General features: G+C 45.6%; 1 protein-coding gene across 2 annotated transcripts in view; it reads right to left on the reverse strand.

Annotated features, from left to right (window-relative positions):
• Positions 1–295: 295 nt before the first annotated feature.
• The window catches only part of TCAIM (T cell activation inhibitor, mitochondrial), a 161,819-nt gene continuing 143,388 nt past the window's right edge, over positions 296–18,726 (reverse strand). Inside the window, exon 10 of one of the 2 annotated variants that reach the window (XM_056520120.1) lies at positions 296–817. In XM_056520120.1, coding sequence (XP_056376095.1) covers positions 592–817 — 226 coding nt within the window. In that variant the 3' untranslated portion in view covers positions 296–591. The remainder of the gene's footprint in view (positions 818–18,726) is intronic. The other variant, XM_056520119.1, reaches the window with a different exon arrangement.

Below are 18,726 nucleotides of genomic sequence, written 5' to 3' on the forward strand. Positions count from 1 at the left end.
TAGGGGTCTTTGTAGTGAACTGTGGGGTACCCAATCAGACAATTATAATGTATCCAATGGACAGGTGATGAAAGTTCAGAAACATTAAACTCTTAATGTCACCATTATTTGAGAGCAGGAGAGAAGTAATTACCGCTTACAAATCTGTAAAAATTTTTAGAGACTATTCCTAGAAGAGTAAACCAGATCGTATGCAATCCATGATAATCTGCCACTGTTTACTAATAGTCCTCATGGTAGAAAAAAGATAGGCCAGTATGTTAAAGGTATGAATGCCAAACAAAACAAAAAAACAACAAAAACCTGCTTGAAACAATGAGTGAACACTTTAAAGAAAATAAAGATGTTTATTTTTAATATTTAAACACATCCTCCTAAACTGTGAATCCAGGGTAACATTTCTTAGGTCCTTTGCAATGATAGGTATTCTGGAAATCTTGTAATTATGTCTGTATGGTGGCTTTCGTATGGTGAAAAATGGTCACAGCCAATAGTTTTAATACAGTAGTTCTAGGCTAATATATATCTTTATATTAGCTTCATAAAAACATATAAATAGGCATTTTGCTGTCAACCACATCATGCACCATTTCAGCTCTTCCAGTTCCATGGAATACATAAGTCTCCATCCTGAAGAACAGAATAGTAGTGAGAGACACACAGATGCATTCCCATCAGGTTGGGCAAGGGTTCCTCAATTAACCGGTGACAACAGTTGATCATCTGCTCACATGATACACTGGGCTCCTTATACAGTCTGCTTAGAGATGCACTGTCTTTGCATGCTTTGGTTAACTCTTGCTCCTTAATTTTCAGCCTATTTTAATTGGAGAAGTAAAAAAAAAAAAACTGAGGTTAAAGCATTGATGAGAATACAAAATTAATAAACACAAACCCCTTTTGTGTTGTGTTACTGCTGTATTGGTCCCAATGTTTAGAATATGGACAGCAGAATTTAGATAGACTGGTGTGTGACCTATTGCATACCAGAACCTGTTAACAGGTTCTATTATACTACGAGTATGTGCACATAGCATATTTTTTACCTGGAAAGATTTGCTAAGAATTATGTGGTAGCCTAACCAGGCCATCCAGTAATATAGAGTTTGTAAGGTTAAACTTGATGGACTCCTGTCTTTTTTTCAACCTAAAACCCTACTATGTTGATCAAGAGGAAGACAAATTCCTCATTTTAATATTTAAATGCCATGATCGCTATTGATCACAACATTTAACCATTTAAATGACAGACATTGGAGCTGGCTGATAGCAGCAGGCATCTGCCAGTTAGGATGTGGACCAGACTAGTGGACCCGTGCCATATTCCCCTCACCCAACCCATGATGTATCTGTACGTCATAGGTCGGGAAGGGGTTAAAGGGAACCGGTCAACTGTTTTATGCTACTCAAATCTCGGACAGCATGAAAGAAGTTTAGGGAACAGGATCATGGAACACTATGATTTACTCTGAAACTCTTGGAAACTTAGAGAAATCATAGTTTAAAAAAAGCTGTCAGGACCTAAGTAAATATTCAAATACTGCAGGGTTCCCAGTTGCAGCTTTCCAGCCTAGAAGCCCTAAGCAATATGTCTCTCCCTAGGCATGGATAGGGAAAGATGTATCACTCAGGGCTGGCAGGGCAGGAAGCAGCAGCAGGACCGCCCCAAGTGAATACTTAGCTTGGTCATAGCAGATATTTTGACCTCCTGAGCGGTTATCCCGAGCGTGACTTGGGGGTTAATTTTCCCTGCCAGGATCAGTAACCCAGAGTCACACTCGGGGTAGAATTGCAGAGTTGCCGGCCGGGCTGCACGATATCGCAAAAGCAATGCGATATAGCGATGTGGCCCTTGGGAAAACATGAGATTAACTGCTCGGGTCGCTCCCGTGGCGGGGGCCGGCCAGAGCAGGTAAAGAAAAATACTAAAAGTCAGTGTTTCCCTACGAGGGGGCCTCCAGCTGTTGCAAAACTACAACTCTCAGCATGCCCGAACAACCAAAGGCCAAAACGCTGAGCCAAGTGTAAAAGGAAAAATGAGTAAAATAAAAAAAAACTTCTGCTCACCTAGTCCCGGGCTCTGCAAATGCCGTTCCCCTCCGTGCGTTCTGGTCCCTGCTCTCTTCACTATTCATTTTCTAGGACCTTTCCCTTTTCAGCCAATCACAGGCCGCAGTGGTGTAAAGCCAGTGATTGGCTGAAGGGGAAAGGGCTTGTTCTGCAGCAAATACACTGGGTTTGAAATCTGCCCGGCAAACCTAGTGTATGTTACTGCAGGACAAGGTGAGAAGGGGGGATGTGACAGGGGGGGAATGTGACAGAGGGGGGAATGTGACAAGGGGGGAAGAATGTGACAGGGGGGAGGGGAATGTAACATGAAGGGGGGAGGGGAATGTAACATGAAGGGGGGGGGGAATGTGACAAGGGGGAAGAATATGACAAGGGGGGATGTGACAAGGGAGGAGGGGGATGTGACAAGGGAGGAGGAGAAGGTGATAAGGGGGGGGGGGGGGGGGGAAATGTGAAATTCAATGCAAAAAATTGTACTGCTTTTGGATCCAATTTTCCTGACAATCATACCACCAGGGAGGTTAAACTATGATTTTTTTCTAAAACACCTGTGTTTCAGAGTAAATCAGTGTTTTCCAGACCCAGTGATGAAAAGTGAAAAAAATATGCGTATGTGCACATACTCTAACATGGTTGCATAACAGAACCTCTTAACAGGACTGCCACATTCCAGTCCATCTAAATTCAGTTGCCCATATTCTAAACATTTCAACCATTACAAAACAGGTGACCAACATAAAACAAGCATCATAAAACAGGTGACAGGTTCCCTTCAACTTCTGTGAAGAGGCATGGACTTAGTGTGGTCACTGCTGGCAACTGCTGACAGGGAAATAGCAGGGTACAGAATAATGTTGAAGAGGCACATTTAGACAGCAGGTCAGGGCTGGCAAAGTTTAGGGTCCCTTCCGCTTCGAGAAGAGGAAGCACAATTATCCTGGATCCCCCCCACAACGATCAACAACATGACGCCGCCGCTGGCATGTCACATGGGAGATGGATCCGCGTGCAGATAGTTACTTCACACAAGACAGGTATTCAGCTGTAGAGTCTTCGCAATTACTAGAACGGGCCACTATTGGTCCAAGTACCATATATATATATATATATATATATATATATATATATATACACACACACACTTACCTGATATGTGAGAGCGCCACCCCCAGAAGAAGGACGCAGTTCCGAAACGGTTGTAGGGGGAGACGCCTCCCAGTTGCTTGTGGTCTCTATGTATTTACACTTTTGCTTGTCAGTTGCCATGTTTGTTATGCGCCTTACTTCTTACTTGTAAGATATATGGGCACTACATGCAGACCCGTTTGTTCTTTATGTCATGCATTGTTCTCCATGGGATCACTATTCATGTCTGTATTACTTACCACTTTTATAGCATTCTGGGAACAGTCATTTTCAGTTGCTGTCATCTCTGTTTTAACAATTTTATCATGTCTAATTGTTGCCATGTTATAATAAAGGCTTTGTATTTTTTAAATTTCATGTCTGCTTCAGTATTCTACTTGTAGGTAGTATGTGTTTCCAACTGCGGGTGGCAGATTTACTATGTGTCCTATATATTTCCAGGGCGTTACTAAGGGGTTAATTTCCCCGCCCTGTGTTACTGATATCTCACATTCTGTATAATATACTGAAATCTAGGACATCGCATGTTCATTTACTACAAACTATATTTCAGGTTTTGTATTTTGGTGTTGATTTGCTACACATTTTGTGTTATTTGAGGACACTTATTCTAAAATTATTGATGACCTATTCTTTTATTGATTGCCATAATCGAAGCTGAGCTGCAGTAACCCAGCGCCAAGGCTATCCCAAACAAGTGATTGCCAGGGAATGTTGACAACCCCCCCCCCCCCCCCCCCAATCAGCATTTGATGGCCTATGCTGATAGACCATTAATCATTTCAGCCCACGAAATCCCTTTAACCCGTTCAGGACCCATGACGTAACGTTACGTCCCGACACCCTGGGTCTTAAGGACCCATGACGTACAGTTACGTCATGGGCAGTTCCGGTCCCTGCCGTGCGCCGGGCAGAGATCGGACCGGGATGCCTGCTGAAATCATTCAGCAGGCATCCCGTGCAAATGCCCATGTCGGCGAATTCACACATGCGATTTGCGGCTATTTTGGCGATGCGGGTCACGTGTGACCCGCTGACCCGGAGATACAAGGTGATTGGGGGTGTATGATACACCCCCTATCACCCACTGTATCTATGGGGAGGTGGCTATTTAGTCACTCCCCCAGGATCGCTGCTATCGTCCAGCCAATAGCAGCCGGCAGGGGAGGGGTTAACAGCATCTTCCCGCAGCTCCTGCCGCTGGCTGAGTTCAGTCTGGGGTCAATACAATCCAGGGAAAGGAAGGAAAAAAAAAAAAAAAAAAGGAAAACAATTTCCCCCCCCCGACCCCCTAATAGGTCCCCAAGGGTCTTCTGCAGTTTTTCAGTGTGACCCGGGCCCTATTAGGGGTTGAGGGCGCTGCATTAGCCCCCCATTTTTTTTTGGGCTGTAGCATTTTTTCCCCCCACATAACGGTGTGTGATTTCTAATCACACACCGTTATACATAGTTACACCAAGCACACACACAGTACATGCTCATCATTCTGGGAACATAACCTGTTTTATAATTTTATGTCCCACTGTACCCCATTTTAGTTAGTGTACCCCAGTTATTTACCCCATGTAATGCCCCTTGAGGGGGGATCCCACTGTTCTGGCTCCATAGGAGAAATACACAGCTCAAGGACCCTGACTGATCTCCGGCAACTCTGAGACCGGTGTGCATGCTGTTTACGCCCAGACATGAGGTATGTCCTTACTCCCAAAAAATTTACTTACAAATTTACAGTGACATTTTCTCCTTTTACCACTTGTGAAAATGAAAAATTTGGGGTAACCCCAGCATTTTAGTGTAAAAAAATCAAATGTTTCCTTTTCACATCCCACTTAATGAACATTTGTGATCGGGGCTCCATACGTGTACTAGTGACAGGAAAGATTGCCTACATACCTATACAAGATCTTACCCTAGCATAGCAGTCTGAGTTGTGCCATAACCGCGCAATGAGGGCACGCCTATAGAGGGCATGCACTATAGTGAAGGAATAAGATAAGGGAGGGTTGGGAGGGTTCCACAAACGACACGTGCTCCGCCCCTGTAGGAGAGGGGGAAGTTATATACACACGCCCCCACCTGTTCCCAATGAGCCCCACCTGGAAGTGCAGGGAGCGATAATTACTTCCGCCCCTCGCACAAACACAGCCCATCAGGCTTTATACTTGTGATCGGGGCTCCATACGTGTACTAGTGACAGGAAAGATTGCCTACATACCTATACAAGATCTTACCCTAGCATAGCGGTCTGAGTTGTGCCATAACCGCACAATGAGGGCACGCCTATAGAGGGCAAAAAGCAACCATGCTAGGATGAATACAATTCCTGAAATAAAACATCCTACATCCAGCATCAATCTTCACATACCCGAAGTAGACTATACCTAATGTGCTGAAAGAGTAGCCCTGACCAACTAGTGACTACTAGAGGTGGTAACCATACCTTTGAAACCGTGGTAGTAACGTCCATCTGTAAAGAATCAACCTGAGAATAACCTTCCCTGCCAAATACTAACTGAACTATACCTATCACCATCCCTACTTGTGACATTACTTCAAATGGACACGGAAAGGCTAACTTCATGGCAGGTCTGACAAGCACCAATCCCCTGCTATTTAAGAGGCAAAAACTAAACTGACAGGTAAATGACAAGAAATACCTATCTACCTGATAGATCGTGTGGGTCATGTCGCATGACAAGGTTCACGAAGGCACCTTACCTGATTGAGACTGTAACAGACATGCCTAACTAGCCACTGTACTGACCCAACTGGACTTGGAAGTGATGACCCATTGCAGATGACAGCTCCCTGCGAGAGCAACGTATCTGTAGACGTGACCAGTGTTTAGATGAACCATCATGTCTGTAGACCTGACAGGTCTTTGTGACACCGTCGTGCCTGAACCCGTCACAGGTCCCCGCGGAACCATCGAGCCTGTAGACATGACAGGTCTTTGTGAAATCATTGTGCCTGTAAACGTCACAGGTCTTTGTAAACCACTTTTTTTTTTTTTTCTCAAATACGTAAGTGTGAAATGCCATATTGAGATTGTATACTATCTGAAACGTGTCAGATTACCTACATAACCATGTCAAATCAATTGCTCTGAAATGAGACAGCAGCAACCATGATTCAATCCCCGATCCTAAAGAAATGAGTCATGAAACTGTGTATTAAATGCAGAATATATCTGCAACTAAATGCTGGCCCTCCTTAAAAGAGAACGTGCAATTATGCCAGATAGTTGAATCTGTGTACTATAACGAAATTATAACGTCATCGAGAAATACAACAGACGAGGTTGTATCTGACCTGAAAACGTGTCAGGTCATAACAAATATAACACACGACAAAATTGCTCTGAAAATGAGTCAGTAGCAACTGGCATTACCCCTTTTAACCTGAAGAGGAGTCAGGCAACAGGGTAACATCATGAGTATTCATGACAAGATACCTGTATGAAGCTGGCGTGTTGTTCTGAAGGCGTGTCAGTAACAAAAATGACCAATTGTGTCCAATACCCTAAGCAAAGGATCTACCTCCCCTGTGTGCACCACATGAAACATGTTAACCGTATGTGCGGCATAACCTGCTAACAGTATACCCAACTACAAGTCGCTACTCAATATGTTATTGCTCTGAGACATGTCTAACAATAACCTATGTGGTGCATCCCCCCCTGCAGACGTAGGAGGTTTAAGAATATGTGCTCGATATATCTGCAATGAATGTAAGCACCATATGAATACTGTAATCGTGTCTTGTAATTATATGTACAGCCAGAGGTGCAACTGCTATTCAACACTAGGAACGAATGCACATAACCTACCCGCATACAACTATGGTAGTATGCAACAAATGCTGTGTACTGGTGCATGTATCATACACAAGCTGGGAGCGTAAGTACCGTGAAAACGTAAGGAACGTTATGAATTTATGCTCTAACATCATTATGAGTACCTCATACATGCCTAGAAAATAAAGTGTAAACATATATCTAAAAAGATAGACAACGTGCAACTATGCCGGATAGTTGAATATGTCTACTATAAGTAACTGATAACGTGGTCATGAAATACCACGGAGGAGGCTGTATCTGTCCTGAGAACGTCTCAGGTCGTGACAATGAACCACAATGTAATTGCTCTGAAAATTTGTCGGTAGCAACCGACATTAACTCCTTAAGCTGAAGGAGTCAGGCAAATAGGGCAACATCCTAACAAAGCTGTATAACCTTTCCGTATAAACATTATGCACGAATATGCAGTATGAAAGCTATGAGCATGAGTACAGTAAAGCTACGGGAGCATATGTGTAGTGTAGACTCTAAGGATGGAAATGCAGAAAAACTATTACCCATGTGCAGTACAACAAAATAAAGCTATGAACGTAACCAGACTATGAGCGTAACGTGCAACTATGCCAGAGAGTTGAATCTGTGTACTATAACGAAATAACATAATCGAGAAATACAACAGACGAGGTTGTATCTGACCTGAAAACGTGTCAGGTCATAACAAATACACCAACGACAAAATTGCTCTGAATACGAGTCAGTAGCAACCGACATTACCCCTTAACCTGAAGAGGAGTCAGGCAACAGGTTAACATTGTGACTATTCCTGAAATTGGTTGCTCTGAATGTGAGTCAGTAACAACCGCGATTCAACCCCTGAAGGAACGAGTCAGGTGACCGGGTATTGAACAGCCGATTAGTGCCACTAAAATGATGACCACCCTTGAACGAGTACCTGTGCCGGATAGTTGAATATGTGTTCTATAACTAACTGATAACTTAGTCGTGAAATACAACAGAGGAGGTTGTATCTGACCTGAGAACTTGCAGGACATGACAATAAACAACAATGCGATTGCTCTGAACAAGTCAGTAGCAACAGACATTGACCCCTTAACCTGAAGAGGAGTCAGGCAATAGGGCTACATCCTGACAAACCTGAGTGAACTTTCCGTATAAAAGACTATGCACGAATACACAGAATGAATGCTATAAACATACGTACAGTAAAAGCTACGGGAGCATGTGTGTAGTGTAGACGCTATGGATGAACATGCAGAATAAATACCATTACCCATGTACAGTAAACGCTATGGATGTTAGTGCAGATAACATAACAGAATGAATGCTACATGTACGCAGAATAAGTACTACAACGTGTCAGCATAATAATTACTACCATCGTATGTACAGAATGAATGCTACGAATGTCCGTGTAGTGTATTGCTACAATTCTATGTGCAATATACATGACGTGAACATGTCTGTGGTATGAATACAACGAGCGTGTATGTGGTATAAATGCTATGAGCGTATAGTGATATGATACTATGAGCAGTATAATGCTATGAGTATACTTGCGATATCAATGCTAAGAGCGTATGTGCCTGATGTAGGCCATGTGTATGTGCAGTATAAACGCTACAAGTACATGTGCAGTATAAGCGTCGAGCATATGTGCTACGAATTAATATGTGGTATGACGCTATGAGGTATGAGTACTATGAGCAGTATAATGCTGTGAACATGCTATGAGCGCGTGGCCACAACTGCACGAAACAGCATGTCACTATGTGTGAGAACCATAGGAAACCTGCGTGTATGAATGCGGTGAACATGTGAACAACAAAACCATGACCGTGTAACCAATATAACTGCCATGAGTGTATGAACCCTGCATGTATGAATGCGGTGAACGTGTGAACAACAAAACAATGACCGTGTAACCAATATAACTGCCATGAGCGTATGAACTAGGCATGTATGAATGCGATGAACGTGTGAACAACAAAACAATGACCGTGTAACCAATATAACTGCCATGAGCGTATGAACCCTGCGTGTATGAATGCGATGAACGTATGAACAACTAAACCATAACCGTGTGACCAATGTAACTGCCATGAGCGTATAAAACCTGCGTGTATGAATGCGGTGAACACGTGAACAACAAAACCATGACCGTGCAACCAATACAACCGCCATGAGCGTATGAACCGTATGAACCCTGCGGTGAACATGTGAACAACTTAAGAACCATGAGAGTGTGACCACTATAACTGCCATGAGTGTATGAACCGTATAATTGCTATAGGCAGTATACTGCCGTAATCAGTATGAAATACCATTAACATATGAACCGAATGATACTTTGAGCGTATGAACCAGTGATAATTACGAGGTGTTTGATTGCCATGAACGTAACATGGTAGAAAGAACGTAAGACCGTGAACATGCCAAGAATATGTGAACAGCATTAATGCCAAGTTTGTGGACCGTGTAAAACACCAGTGAGTGAGAGAATAATCATGAGGTGAACAGCATAAACGAGTTTGCCCAGTATAAATGCTGTGAATGTATCGTCAGTGAGTATATGTACCGTATATAATGATATTAGCACATGAAACTGTATACATACTAAGCGCGTACGAGCAGTGTGCCATAAGCGTATGAATTAACCATGAGAGTACGGACAATAAGAAACTCATGGAGTTATCAAACCGTGAAGATGCTCTACTCGTGTGCACCTTGTACCAGTAATGCGTGTATGCCCATAATAAACCAAGCGTATGAACCGTATGGATACCATGATCGTGCAAATAACACTGTGTATACTATGATTTATTTGGATGTAGCCTATGTTATATCTCTACAGAGCATTGCACCCTACTATATACTATATTGAAACAAGACAGTCTACAGAGCACTGTATCACCACACACAGCATATGCTACACTGCAACGTGATCCTCTGCAGAGTATTGCACCACACCAAACAGTAAATGCCACCCTGTGTTGCAACGAGACCCTTCGCAGAGCACTGCACCACACTGGACATGCTAACTGTAACGACCCTCTGCAGAGCATTGCACTATGCCCTATATAATATGTTGTATTGAAACCATCCCATTTGCAGAGCATTGCACTAACTGTATAAAGTTTGTTTATAATGAGACCATCTGCAGAGTATAGCACTATACTGTATATAGTATATATTATATTGTAACAAGACCATCTGCAGAGCATAGCACCATAGCTGTATATCATGAATACTATATTGTAATGAGACCATCTGCAGAGCATTGCACCTTAACTATATATCATGTATACTATATTGTAATGAGACCATCTGCAGAGCATTGCACCTTAACTGTATATCATGTATACTATATTGTAACGAGACCATCTGCAGATTATTGCACCATAACTGTATATCATGTATACTATATTGTAACGAGACCATCTGCAGAGCACTGCACTATACCGTTATACAGTACATGTTATATTGTAACGAGACCCTTTGCAGAGCATTACACTGTACCGTATACTGCAAGGGCACCGTATACCCCGCAGAGCACCGCACCACACAGCAAAAGTTATATTGAAACGACTCTTTGCAGAGCATTGCACCACACTGTATATAGCAAACTTTATATTGAAACAACCCTCCGCAGAGCATTACACTATACTTTAGATTAACGATAGCAGACAAGCTGACAGGACCGCCTAACGAGGACTGGGCAGCTGCCGCAACCTGTCCCAAGGGCATAGACAATTGTAGTTGTGTGGGTGGCGGGCGGTCCACATGTCGCCATGAGGCAGCTAGCGGGCTGCGCGAAATGCTGAGGCCGCACCACCCCCAGCACCGATTTAACTCACCTGCTTGCCGCTCCTGGCCCCCACTACCGCTGCGGGCAGAGCCAGCCAGAACCATACCTGCCCAATATTATCTTATAATCAGAGTGAGACAGCATCCCCAGATAAGACAGCCAGCGGAGCTGCCAGGATGCCGTGCCTGCACCACCCCAGACCCATGATCAGCGAGGCCTCCGCACCGTGAGCAGCAGCTCTGAAGATTTTTGTGGGAGATTCAAACACCAGCCTGCCACAGGAAGCAGAGATTCCACAAACGACACGTGCTCCGCCCCTGTAGGAGAGGGGGAAGTTATATACACACGCCCCCACCTGTTCCCAATGAGCCCCACCTGGAAGTGCAGGGAGCGATAATTACTTCCGCCCCTCGCACAAACACAGCCCATCAGGCTTTATACTTATCAAACACCTGTGGGGGGGTTAAGGCTCACTGTACCCCTTGTTACGTTCCTTGCGGGGTATAGTTTCCAAAATAGTATGTCGTGTGCTTTTTTTATTTTTGCTGTCCTGGCACCATAGCGGTTTCCTAAATGCGACATGCGCCCCCCCCATTTCAGCAAAATTTGCAAATGTGACTCCTCTTCTAAACATTGTAGTGCGCCTGCAGTGCACTTGACGTCCACATATGGGGTGTTTCCTCCTATTACCCCTTGCAAAAATTGTAAATTTGGGGGAAAACTAGCATTTTAGTGAAAAAAAAAGAAAAAATAATTTACACATCCAACTTTAACGAAAAGTCGTCAAACACCTGTGGGGTGTTAAGGCTCACTGTACCCCTTGTTATGTTCCTTGAGGGGTGTAGTTTCCAAAATAGTATGCCATGTGTTTTTTTTTTTTTTTGCTGTCCTGGCACCATAGGGGCTTCCTAAATGGGACATGCCCCACAAAAACCATTTCAGGAAAAATTGCTTTGCAAAAGCCAGATGTGACTCCTTCTCTTCTGAGCATTGTAGTGCGCCCGTAGTGCACTTGACGTCCACATATGGGGTGTTTTCATACTCAGAAGAGATGGGGTTACAAATTTAGGGTGGCATTTTCTCTTTTTACCCCTTTCAAAAATTGTAAATTTGGGGGAAAACTAGCATTTTAGTGAAAAAAAAAAAAATTATTTACACATCCAACTTTAACGAAAAGTGGTCAAACACCTGTGGGGTGCTAAGGCTCACTGTACCCCTTGTTATGTTCCTTGAGGGGTGTAGTTTCCAAAATAGTATGCCATGTGTTTTTTTTTTGCTGTCCTGGCACCATAGGGGCTTCCTAAATGCGACATGCCCCCCAAAAACCATTTCAGAAAAACTCACTCTCCAAAATCCCACTGTCGCTCCTTCTCTTCTGAGAACTCTAGTGCACCCACCAAACACTTGACATACACATATGAGGTATTTCCTTACTCGAGAGAAATTGGGTTACACATTTTAGGAAGATTTCTCTCCTTTTACCCCTTGTAAAAATTCAAAAACAGGGTCTACAAGAACATGCGAGTGTAAAAAATGAAGATTTTGAATTTTCTCCTTCAATTTGCTGCTATTCCTTTGAAACACCCAAAGGGTTAACAAACCTTTTGAATGTCATTTTGAATACTTTGAGGGGTGCAGTTTTTATAATGGGGTCATTTGTGGGGTATTTCTAATAAGAAGGCCCTTCAAATCCACTTCAAAACAGAACTGGTCCCTGAAAAACTTTTTTTGAAAATTTTGTGAAAAATTGGAAAATTGCTGCTACAATTTGAAGCCCTCTGATGTCTTCCAAAAGTAAAAACATCGACAAATCGACAAAATTTTTACCACTAACATAAAGTAGAATATGTCACGAAAAAACTCTCAGAATGAAAGGTAAAAGCATCCCAGAGATATTAATGCTTGTCACGATTCGGCTCACAGGTAGTGGATCCTCTGTGTCAACGAGGGATTGGCGTGGACCGTGCTAGTGGACCGGTTCTAAGAGGCTACTGGTGTACACCAGAGCCCGCCGCAAAGCGGGATGGTCTTGCTGCGGCAGTAGCAACCAGGTCGTATCCACTAGCAACGGCTCTACCTCGCTGACTGCTGAGAAGGCGTGGGACAGAAGGACTAGGCAGAGGCAAGGTCAGACATAGCAGAAGGTCGGGGGCAGGCGGCAAGGTTCGTAGTCAAGATGGATAGCAAGGGTTCAGGTAACACAGGCTTTGGACACACTAAACGCTTTCACTGGCACAAGGCAACAAGATCCGGCAGGGGAGTGCAGGGGCAGTGATCAGATATAGTCTGGGAGCAGGTGGGAGCCAATTAAGCTAATTGGGCCAGGCACCAATCATTGGTGCACTGGCCCTTTAAGTCTCAGAGAGCTGGCGCGCGCGCGCGCCCTACAGAGCGGAGCCGCGCGCGCCAGCGCATGACAGCAGGGGATCGGGACGGGTAAGTGACCTGGGATGCGATTCGCGAGCGGGCGCGTCCCGCTGTGCGAATCGCATCCCCAACGGCCATGACAGTGCAGCGCTCCCGGACAGCGGGACTGACCGGGGCGCTGCAGGGAGAGAGACGCCGTGAGCGCTCCGGGGAGGAGCGGGGACCCGGAGCGCTAGGCGTAACAGTACCCCCCCCCCCTTAGGTCTCCCCTTTTCTTTGTCCGGTAACTGCCTCCCCTGGGATGAGGACACCGGGAAAGACTGGAGGGTTTCCTCAACGGCAGGCAGTACAGCAGGAGTGGGAATGGGGAGGGAGGGCAGAGGGCGAAGCCTGGCACGGGGCAGTGTGTCACCAGGATGGGGGCCATGAGGAGGCACTGAGGCTTGCCTGACGGGACTGGGAGGGGGGGAGAGGCACTTCCTATGGCAGGCAGAGTCCCAGTTCTTGATCTCCCCGGTGGTCCAATCAAGGGTGGGAGAATGAAGCCGGAGCCATGGCAGACCGAGGAGGACCTCAGAGGTACAGTTGGGAAGGACGAATAACTCAATCCTTTCGTGGTGGGGTCCAATAGACATCAGGAGGGGTTCTGTGCGGTAACGCACGGTGCAATCCAATCTGACTCCGTTGACCGCGGAAATGTAGAGCGGCTTGACGAGACGGGTCACCGGGATGCTGAATTTATTCACAAACGACTCCAAAATAAAATTCCCAGAGGCACCAGAGTCCAAGCAGGCCACGGCTGAGAGGGAGGAGTTGGCTGAAGGAGAAATCCGCACGGGCACCGTGAGGCGTGGAGAAGCAGACTTAGAACCAAGAGACGCCACACCCACGTGAGCTGGGTGCGTGCGTTTCCCAGACGTGGAGGACGGATAGGGCAATCCACCAAGAAATGCTCGGTACTGGCACAGTAAAGACAGAGATTTTCTTCCCTACGGCGATTCCTCTCTTCCTGGGTCAGGCGAGACCGATCCACTTGCATGGCCTCCTCGGCGGGAGGCCCAGGCGTAGATTGCAACGGATACTGTGGGAGAGGTGCCCAGAGATCTAAGTCTTTTTCCTGGCGGTGCTCTTGGTGTCGCTCAGAAAAACGCATGTCAATGCGGGTAGCCAAATGGATGAGTTCTTGCAGGTTGGCAGGAATCTCTCGTGCGGCCAGCACATCCTTGATGCGACTGGATAGGCCTTTTTTAAAGGTCGCGCAGAGAGCCTCGTAATTCCATGATAACTCGGAAGCAAGAGTACGAAATTGGATGGCGTACTCGCCCACTGAAGAATTACCCTGGACCAGGTTCAACAGGGCAGTCTCAGCAGAAGAAGCTCGGGCTGGCTCCTCGAAGACACTCCGGACTTCAGCGAAGAAGGACTGGACTGTGGCTGTGGCAGGATCATTGCGGTCCCAGAGCGGTGTGGCCCAAGACAAGGCCTTTCCTCAAAGAAGGCTTACTACGAACGCCACCTTAGACCGTTCTGTAGGAAACAAGTCCGACAACATCTCCATATGCAGGGAACACTGAGACAAAAATCCACGGCAGAGTTTAGAGTCCCCATCAAATTTGTCCGGCAGGGACAAGCGGAGGCTAGGAGCGGCCACTCGCTGCGGAGGAGGTGCAGGAGCTGGCGGAGGAGATGGTTGCTGCTGTAGCAGAGGCAGAAGTTGCTGTAACGTGGCGGTCAACTGCGACAGCTGCTGTCCTTGTTGGGCAATTTGCTGCGATTGCTGAGCGACCACCGTGGTAAGGTCAGCGAGACTTGGCAGCGGCACCTCAGCGGGATCCATGGCCGGATCTACTGTCACTATTCGGCTCACAGGTAGTGGATCCTCTGTGTCAACGAGGGATTGGCGTGGACCGTGCTAGTGGACCGGTTCTAAGAGGCTACTGGTGTACACCAGAGCCCGCCGCAAAGCGGGATGGTCTTGCTGCGGCAGTAGCAACCAGGTCGTATCCACTAGCAACGGCTCTACCTCGCTGACTGCTGAGAAGGCGTGGGACAGAAGGACTAGGCAGAGGCAAGGTCAGACGTAGCAGAAGGTCGGGGGCAGGTGGCAAGGTTCGTAGTCAAGATGGATAGCAAGGGTTCAGGTAACACAGGCTTTGGACACACTAAACGCTTTCACTGGCACAAGGCAACAAGATCCGGCAGGGGAGTGCAGGGGCAGTGATCAGATATAGTCTGGGAGCAGGTGGGAGCCAATTAAGCTAATTGGGCCAGGCACCAATCATTGGTGCACTGGCCCTTTAAGTCTCAGAGAGCTGGCGCGCGCGCCCTAGAGAGCGGAGCCGCGCGCGCCAGCGCATGACAGCAGGGGACCGGGACGGGTAAGTGACCTGGGATGCGATTCGCGAGCGGGCGCGTCCCGTTGTGCGAATCGCATCCCCAACGGCCATGACAGTGCAGCGCTCCCGGACAGCGGGACTGACCGGGGCGCTGCAGGGAGAGAGACGCCGTGAGCGCTCCGGGGAGGAGCGGGGACCCGGAGCGCTAGGCGTAACAATGCTTAAAGTGAAAGTGGTCAGATGTTCAAAAAATGGCCGGGTCCTACAGTGAAAATTGGCTGGGTCCTTAAGGGGTTAAGTTGTTTTAGGACAGTATAAGGACCTATGAAACAAGGCAATGACTTATAATAGTTGACTTTGGAACTGCAGTGAAGGACATCGCTTCTTGTCAGCTTGAGTCTTCTACTTAGCATGCACAAGAGAATATCTCATAGCTTGCCAGTGTTTAAGAAATCAATTAATTTCTACCACCTTCCCTAGTTTAATATTGAGTTGATTCTTAAGAGACAATGAAACAATTATACTTTTGCTTTGTCATGAAGATTTAGTTTTTCTTACAAAACGTATTCGGTCTGTGTGTTGCTTATGAGTGTGATATGCCCATGTCATCACACCTGCCAAGGACCATCTGGTGTCAAGATAAGGAAGACTATAGCACGCACATACTTTCTTTGTCTTCGGATTGGCTGAACTATGGTCAATTTACACTATAAAGACAGTGCTCTTATCTGATCAATTTGCATATGCCTGGAAGATTGTTGTAAGATGCTATGTGTATGCATGTTTCATTGTAATCTTGCCTAATTTATTAATAATAATTTATTTTTAATTTGGTCCAGCTCTTTCACGTTGTCATTTTTTTTTTATCAAGTGGTGCCGAAACCTGGGAGTTTGAAAGCGATCAAGGGACGGAACCAGGACATGGATCGGAGGAATGAGACCGCACCGGCGCCAATAATAGGTGAGATCCTTTGTGTCTCAGCAGCTCTCCTCTGATCTCCAAACCCTTTGTCCTCTGTCGTGAGTACAAACCCTAAGAACCTGAAACAGCTGTGTTAAATATTATAACATCTTTTGTTGTGCATGTGTGAGTGAATGCGGATATTGGTGTAATACACTATATTAGTGTGACAGGATACCTTCACAGTGATTGATTGTATGGTTTCAAGACGCACCTCCTAACGGAGAAAGCCAGTGGGAACAATGATGTGAAAAGTAAGAGAACCCTACCATTCTCAGACACATGTTTTTGTCACACTTGAGTTTGTCAAGTAAGCTGTTACTAACATTGTCTGCCAGTGGAGGGACATACAAAATAGAAGGTTAAGTGTGGGTGGATGCAGTGTTTTTACCAGCTCGCCAAGGACCGTCAGAACAAGTCCCTTGGGTACCCCCTGTGCTCGGCCTTTGAACCTAGTTCACATGCTGCTATTGGGCATAGTGCTATTTCCAGAGAAAGAGAGGACTTGATCTTTTGATCAACTCTCGGCTTGTTTCTGAACAGCATTGTAACAGCTGGTTTAGGCCTGTAGTCTCCTATGCTAAACGGCATCTCAAAGCTGCAGCAGACCTGTCACTCATGAATAATACTACTGATTCAGTCAGTTCCTTTTTAGCGTGGTTTGATTTAGATGATTTTAGAGGTCAGATACTTTTTGTAATTTGCTCCTTGTAATTTGCTCATTTGGCTCTTTTGGAAAATTTGGCAAAACCGGAAAAAAGGATTTTTCTCAGTGTCTGACCTTCCCTAACAGCCAATAGCCATAGTGAGCTAAGTAATTGAGAGAGAAGGGTAAGAGTCCCCTCCATCATAGCTGGGCTATGGGAAACAATCTTAGCATGCGTGGCTGTGTGCCACCCAGAGGTAATGGACGTCCAAAAACTCCTCCCACCCCACAGGAGGAGATGAATAAGAAATATGGCAGATGGATCAGTTGGCATTTGCCAAAATGGTGCCGGCTGACTAGGGGAAATGGAGCTAAGGATTCCAAAAGGGGGAACCTTTGAATTATCCTGCTGGTCCGGTTTTTACAAAAATTTTGGCCCAAAATGAACAGAGCCAAATGAGAAGGTGGCTTGGAGTAGATGGATTGTAGAATCCTATTGGAAACAGAAAAGAGCCCAAGGTATCTTTACTGTAGAAACTAGGGCAGAGAAGGAAATACAGTCTGAACCAGATATAGAATCAGAGTTGATAAACCAGCTTGCAATGTCTCTAGTGGAGCCCACCGTGGTTAATATAGACATCCCTGACTCGAGTACTCAACGGACCCCAGTAGATATGGGATATAGACCAAAGGGTCCTGCTGGCTCCACCACGGTGTACCCCACTGGAGATCTAATCAGTCCACCTCTTACATACAGTGAGCCCAAACTTAGGGTCACTGCTCCACCATATGTACCACCACCTCTTGGCAGGAGTTATCTGACCCAAGTGGTGAAAAGGTCTTTTGTGGAGTAGAAGGTGAACTGCTAATCACTCCTAAATTAAATGCAGAGGAAGTAAGGAGGATGTTTGAGGAAGGTTGTTCGTTGCAAGCTTCAGCTTACCCATTCAGAGAGCAATTTATTCCAGGGACAAATAGTCAGGTGGACAGACGGGTTACTCAACATGTCCCATGGACACCTGGAGAAATGAAGGGGTTCGTCTCATCAGTCCCTAAGCCACGGAACAATCCATGTGGGTTTGCAAATGAGTTGCACAATATCGCAATCAGTTACAATCCCACATGGAGAGAGCTATTGCAGATAATAAGATCAAACTCAGACCTGGAGCAAAATTACCCAGGATTCCCCAGTATCCTCTTAGCATGAAACAAATGACTGGTGTAAGAGACCAAATCAAAGCTTTTGTGAGTCAGGGGATCCTGATTCCTATAAAATCACCTGTAAATACACCTTTGTATCCTGTGGCTAAACCAGGAAGACCTGGTCAGTTTCGCTTAGTCCATGACCTGCGAGTTGTGAATAAAATTATTCAAGGGGATGTTTCGCTTGTTCCAAATCCTCACACTATTTTAGGTGAAATTGCTACAGCAGCCTCATGGTTCAGCGTACTTGACCTGGTTGATGCTTACTTTTGTGTACCTGTCCACCCTGAATCCCAGTATTTGTTTGCCTTCACTTTTGAGGCACATAGAGGTTTCCTGACCTCAAGTGGTAAAGTGGTGAAACATGCAGAT

This window comes from Hyla sarda, chromosome 5, assembly GCF_029499605.1.
Source record: "Hyla sarda isolate aHylSar1 chromosome 5, aHylSar1.hap1, whole genome shotgun sequence".
Taxonomy (NCBI): Eukaryota; Metazoa; Chordata; class Amphibia; order Anura; family Hylidae; genus Hyla; species Hyla sarda.